We start from the raw sequence: 6,260 nt of genomic DNA, 5'->3' as shown, positions 1-6,260 counted from the left end.
CTCCACCCTACACACGAGCCCCATCCATCACTACCTCCAAGTTGCCCACCCTATCCTCCTGCACCCTGCACACGATTCCCGTGGTTGTGTTATAACTTCCATCATTATTCTGCTTGTTTACACAAGAACGCCTCAATGAGTCTCGAAGCTCTCTTTCAAGCGCTCACAGTAGCGGGGGGCGATATTGCTGCGTGCGCAGTCCCGACTGAGTAATTTACAGGTAATATTTCAGCATTGGGACGTTGGGCCAATACCAATTACATTGCATTTATTTTTGCTCGGGGAGGAAACCGAAGAACCCGGAAACAAACAACCCATGCAAGGACAGAGAGAGAGAGAACGTACAGACTCCACATTTAAAGGGCACCCGTGCCAGGAATCGAACCCAGGCCCTTCTCACTGTGCGAGACACGAGCATTGCCACTGCACTGCCAGCCTGCTCGCCCTATAACATACGGAACAAAGAAGGAGAGAGAGACGTGATATGGAAGCGCTCTGCGTAGCTTGAGACTCTGCTATGCCCTCACTGGGGCAGCGCGAGGTCGAAGGGGACAGACGTCGCACCGCGAGGCTGCCCCGGTCGACTCCAGCCTCTGGTGCGTCTGCCAGGCTCAACGTGTTCCTCTCAACGCGTTCCTCAACGTGTTCCTCAACGTGTTCCTCCTCAACGTGTTCCTCAACGTGTTCCTCAACGTATTCCTCCTCAACGTGTTCCTCCTCAACGTGTTCCTCAACGTGTTCCTCAACGTGTTCCTCCTCAACGTGTTCCTCCTCAACGTGTTCCTCCTCAACGTGTTCCTCCTCAACGTGTTCCTCCTCAACGTGTTCCTCTCAACCTGTTCCTCAACGTGTTCCTCCTCAACGTGTTCCTCTCAACGCGCGCGCATTCACTCTAAATAGGCCCCTTTAGTGGATCGAACAGATGGCCGCATCACGGCGATGATGACGATAGCCACCAGACGCGAACTTGCTGACACAAGAGAGCTGATCGCGTACACACGGAGACACTTACTCCAGACCCTTCCTCCAGACCCTTACTCCAGACCCTTCCTCCAGACCCTTGCTCGACAAACTAAAACTACTAGCGGGGGGTGGACGGGGGGCGATCGCTCTCACCGGTCGTGACAATTTTACATTTCCCGGTAACCGTCTCCGAAATTGAACGTCGCGTGCGCACGTTGCCGCAGACGAATGGCTCGGTCGATAAAGTGCAGCCGTTACTCTGCCGCGACAACGCTGGGATGCACGACCACGCGTTGCACTCAACGCCGCGCGACTCGCTTGTGAGGACATTTGGCGGTCGTCAATTCTTCAAGGCGCGACTACGACGGCTTCTCTCCCGGCTGTGCTGCATTTTACTCTTTGCTCGGTTACTTTGAGATGCAAATTTGCGCGAACGCTGCTCTGTAAAATAAACGTCCTTATTATTATTATTTAGCATTTGAATAAATAAATAAAACCCGCGTGGACGCTTCCCTGCACTCGCATACTTGATGTACCGTGCATGTTACTTATCGCGCGTGCACCGCGGGGCCTTTTGCCAGACGCCCGTCTCAGTGGGGTGGGGCCTCACCTTGCCACTTGGTCGTTACAACAAAAAAACACCACCACGTGTCGGACGGCGCGATTCTACGCTCGAGCGAAAACGAGTCGAGAGGCGTCGGTGTCAAAGTTCTAGAGGCGGAACCACGTTGGCGATGCGCGGGTTCGCGTCCAGCTCGTATCTGTAATTGTACTCCTCAATCTGGTCGCGGCACGCGTCTCGGATGTGGGTCAGCCACTTCTTGATGCCCCTGCGGTTCAGGTAGAGCACGAACAGGAAGATGACTCCGATGAGCGCCACCACGATGCCGAGCAGCACGTAGGAGGCGACGGGCTCCCCCGCGCAGCCCCGCAGCGTCTGCAGGGAGAGCAGCGACGTGGTGTTGAAGACCGCGGTCGGACCCGCGGATGCGCCTCCTCCTGCTGCTGCTGCTGAGGACGAGCCCGGCGTGACGGTGCACACGAGGCTGCTCGCGTCCCTCGCCTTGTTCCGGCCCCGGTTCCTGTCGGTGAGCCACAGCACCGTCTCCGCCAAGTGGCAGTCGCACACGAACGCGTTGCCCGCCAGCCACACCTCGCGGAGCCGCGGCAGGGAGTTCATCTCCTCCAGCGTGGCGTTGCTGAGACGCCGCAGAGCGTTTCGGCGCAGGTCCAGCACCTCCAGGGCGCGCAGGGCGGACAAAGTCCCGGGCGCCAGCTCGCGTATCCCGTTGCCGCTCAGTCGCAGCACGGCGAGGTTGCCGAGGCGCGCCTCGGAGACGGCGGCGAGGAGCGCGGCGGCGGCCGAGGCGGAGTCGCCGTGGAGCGCGCGGCTCAGCTCCAGGGTCCGGAGCTCGCGGAGGTCCGCGAAGGCCTCCGGGGAGATGTTCCGCAGGCCGTTGTCGCTCAGGTCCAGGGATTCGAGCGATAGCGGCGGCGCCGGGAAGGAGGCGCGGTCGAGAGTGTCGATGCCGCTGCGACTGAGGTTGAGGACGCGCAGGTTGGGCAGCCGGGTGCCGTTCCAGTCGAGGGTCCGCGCGGAGCCGCCCGTGATGGCGAGGACGCTCACGTTTCCGACAAAGTCGCGCGGCAGGGAGAGAGGCGGCTTCTCGCATCGTACGGGCAGCTGCCCGCCCGGGGAGTCGCACACGCAGGTCCTGGGGCAGCCCAGAGATGCGGCCGACGGCGGCGGCAGCAGCAGCAGCAGGGGGTAGAGGGCGCGCAGGAGGAGAGGGCAGAGGGCAGGCGCGGTTGCCATGGCGCGCGACGAGTTACGCGGCAGGCGCCGCGGGTAACCACCACCCGATGTTGCACGCAGACAGCAGCAGCAGCAGTAGCAGCAGCAGCAGTAGCAGCAGCAGCTGCTTCTACACTCCTGACTTGGCCGCTCAAGCAGCGCCTGCCGCGGCGTATTTCAATGTCCATAATAATGAGCGGCTATCTATGTGCGAGTGTAGCGTGTCGCGTGTGCGGTGTGCGTGGTGGGTGAGTGGGTGAGGGCTGTGTGTGTGTATACGGGCACGGGACGCGCGTATTTACAGCGCGCTGCGCGCCGGCTCTGTGAGTGCTCTGCACGCACGGGGCCGGGGCGAGCGCCAGCAGCACTCAGAGATGCCGAGACACTCGAAATGATGCTGAGCAGAGGCTGGCGGCCGCTGTCCTTGGTGCTGAAGCGGCCGCTCTGCGTGGCTCTGAGGTGAGCGCTGAGCGCCTCTCGGCACGATCACCGCCTCCACCGCAGGCAGCCGACACGTGGCACGAGCCACGAGGCAGCAGCAGCGCGGACTCTTCAGACGGCCACGAGGGTGGAGGCGCCGGGCGGCAGCGCTCGCTCGCGCTCACGGAGGAGCGAGCTCCGAGGCATTTCTTGGGTCGCGCTGAGAAGGGCGAACCACCCAGTATGAGGCGCGGTCCAGCGCGCTTGCTTATGAAAGCTCATGGGAGAGGAATGTTCCACTACGTGGATGGACGGGGGGGAGGGGGGTGTGAACAAAAGCGCTGTGCTCACTTGGTGTTGCGATGATCGTGCATTGAAGGCAGCTCCAGTGCACCGGCCACGCCGTGCGTGCTCTCCTGGAACCAAATAGCATCCGGACTCATCTCATATTTAGAAACTGGATAAGTGGCGGAAATGGCACATTGATATGCCAAGGGCGAGTCTAACTCGCCATTGTGTTCCATTATGTGTCACCTACATTATGGCCCCATTAGGATTTGTGATGAATGACTGAGTCGGCCCCTCGCCCAGGCGGCCACACCTGGCGGGCCGAGTCGCAAGGGCGAAGGTTGCAGTGGACCCTGCCAGAGCACACGAGACAGCTGGCACCACCCCCACACACGAATACAGAGGTAAAGAGCCCCCGTATAGCTCTTGGCATACTATTGGGGCAAGTGCTGTTCGTGAGTATGCACCCATGAAGACCGGAATGGTGGTGGTCAGCACCCCGCCCGGCCGCCTTTGCTTCTCTCGTGGCGATGTTTACACACCGCACCAGGTACTCATTTAAGGCTGAGTCGACCTTGGGGAGGCCCAGGACCGGTTTACATAATCGTACACACACCCATCCCAACACAGCCCGACACGATCCCTCACCCTCACACGCGCCCCCACCCCTACCCCACTCTTACTCCTACCTTCACACGCGCCCCCACCCCTACACCCACCCCTACACCACTCTTACCCATACCCCACTCTTACCCCTACCCCACTCTTACCCCTACCCCACTCTTACCCCTACCCCACTCTTACCCCTACCCCCACCCCTACCCCACTCTTACTCCTACCTCCACACGCGCCCCCACCCCTACACCCACCCCTACCCCACTCTTACCCCTACCCCACTCTTACCCCTACCCCACTCTTACCCCTACCCCACTCTTACCCCTACCCCACTCTTACCCCTACCCCACTCTTACCCCTACCCCACTCTTACCCCTACCCCACTCTTACCCCTACCCCCACCCCTACCCCACTCTTACTCCTACCTCCACACGCGCCCCCACCCCTACACCCACCCCTACACCACTCTTACCCATACCCCACTCTTACCCCTACCCCCACCCCTACCCCACTCTTACCCCTACCCCACTCTTACCCCTACCCTCACCCCACTCTTATCCCCACCCCTACCCCACTCTTACCCCTACCCCCACCCCTATCCCACTCTTAATCCTACCCCCACCCCTACCCCACTCTTACCCCCACCCCTGCCCCACTCTTACCCCTACCCCCACCCCACTCTTATCCCCACCCCTACCCCCCACCCCTACCCCCACCCCACTCTTACCCCCACCCCAACCCCACTAATACCCCCACCCCTACCTCCACCCCTACCCCCCACCCCCACCCCCTACCCCCACTCTGGGGACGAGGCCTCGTTACCATGCGGATGATTGCGCACTGCCCCCATGGCGCCTCGGAGTCTTGGGCAACGGAGGAGGCGGCGAGAGGCGCGACGGGTGACGCCGTCCAGCAGCTCGCGCCACCAGCGGCCCCGGGACGCACCACGTGGCTGCGTCGCACCACGTGGCCGGCACGTGGCGGAGGTCGCGATACTCCCACGAGGCGAAGCAGCGAGGTCACAAGGCAGGGGGTGGGGTGGTTCGGTTCGGGCGGGCCGCCCCGATTATTATTGCTGCGGGTGCGATCATGGGCGTTATAATTGAGGTCGTCTACTTCGCGGGGAGACATTTAAGGATCCTCGTGGCGTCATTCGCAAGAGTTGGCCGTCGCATGCCGGCCTCAGGGGGTGCAGATTAGGCCACATTCGAAGATTTACACCGCAAATGACCCAATTGGAGTCACACACAGCCGCAGCAGAATCAGCAATCATCGCATCCCGACTGGCAGCAGATGACAACCGCAGGTCACTCTAGAGGGGTAACCCCAGGACACTCTAGAGGGGTAACCCCCACCCAGGTAACTCTAGAGGGGTAACCCCACTAGAGGGGTAACCCCACTAGAGGGGTAATCCCAGGCCACTCTGGAGGGGTAACCCCAGGTCACTCTAGAGGGGTAACCCCTGGTCACTCTAGAGGGGTAACCACAGGTCACTCTGGAGGGGTAACCCCAGGTCACTCTAGAGGGGTAACCCCAGTCACTCAAGAGGGGTAACCCCAGGCCACTCTAGAGGGGTAACCCCAGGTCACTCTAGAGGGGTAACCCCAGGCCACTTTAGCGGGGTAACCCCAGGTCACTCTGGAGGGGCAACCCCAGGTCACTCTAGATGGGTAACCCCAGGTCACTCTAGATGGGTAACCCCAGGTCACTCTAGAGGGGTAACCACATGTCACTCTGGATGGGTAACCCCATGTCACTCTGGAGGGGTAACTCCAGGTCACTCTAGAGGGGTAACCCCAGGCCACTCTGGATGGGTAACCTCAGGCCACTCGAGGGGTAACCCCAGGTCACTCTGGAGGGGTAACCCCAGGTCACTAAAGGGGTAACCCCAGGCCACTCTAGAGGGGTAACCCCAGGCCACTCTAGAGGGGTAACCTCAGGTCACTCTAGAGGGGTAACCTCAGGTCACTCTAGAGGGGTAACCCCAGGCCACTCTAGAGCGGTAACCCCACGCCACTCTAGAGGGGTAACCCCATGTCACTCTAGAGGGGTAACCCCAGGTCACTCTGGAGGGGTAACCTCGGGTCACTGTAGAGGGGTAACCCCAGGTCACTCTGGAGGGGTAACCCCAGGTCACTCTGGAGGGGTAACCCCAGGTCACTCTCGATGGACTCATTCC

General features: G+C 60.9%; 1 protein-coding gene across 1 annotated transcript; it reads right to left on the bottom strand.

Annotated features, from left to right (window-relative positions):
- Positions 1-735: 735 nt before the first annotated feature.
- On the bottom strand, positions 736-3,633 carry LOC144948699 (trophoblast glycoprotein-like). Its single transcript, XM_078878365.1, has 2 exons — positions 2,886-3,633; positions 736-2,829 (listed from the first exon to the last, which is right to left on the bottom strand). Exons 1-2 carry the CDS (start codon positions 2,944-2,946, stop codon positions 1,667-1,669), a joined length of 1,224 nt encoding a protein of 407 aa, XP_078734491.1. The 5' UTR covers positions 2,947-3,633; the 3' UTR covers positions 736-1,666.
- Positions 3,634-6,260: the final 2,627 nt, after the last annotated feature.

Source organism: Lampetra fluviatilis, chromosome 50, assembly GCF_964198595.1.
Source record: "Lampetra fluviatilis chromosome 50, kcLamFluv1.1, whole genome shotgun sequence".
Classification (NCBI taxonomy): Eukaryota; Metazoa; Chordata; class Hyperoartia; order Petromyzontiformes; family Petromyzontidae; genus Lampetra; species Lampetra fluviatilis.
Note: the sequence above shows the minus strand (reverse complement) of the source record. Positions and strands in the feature narration are given on the sequence as shown.

Bases quoted from the DNA above. Each gene is read 5' to 3' on its own strand.
- LOC144948699 (XM_078878365.1), bottom strand. From the start codon at position 2,946: ATGGACATTGAAATACGCCGCGGCAGGCGCTGCTTGAGCGGCCAAGTC. The intron at 2,830-2,885 runs CAGCTGCTGCTG...GTCTGCGTGCAA, and splicing joins CCAAGTCAGGAGTGTAGAAG to CATCGGGTGGTGGTTACCCG.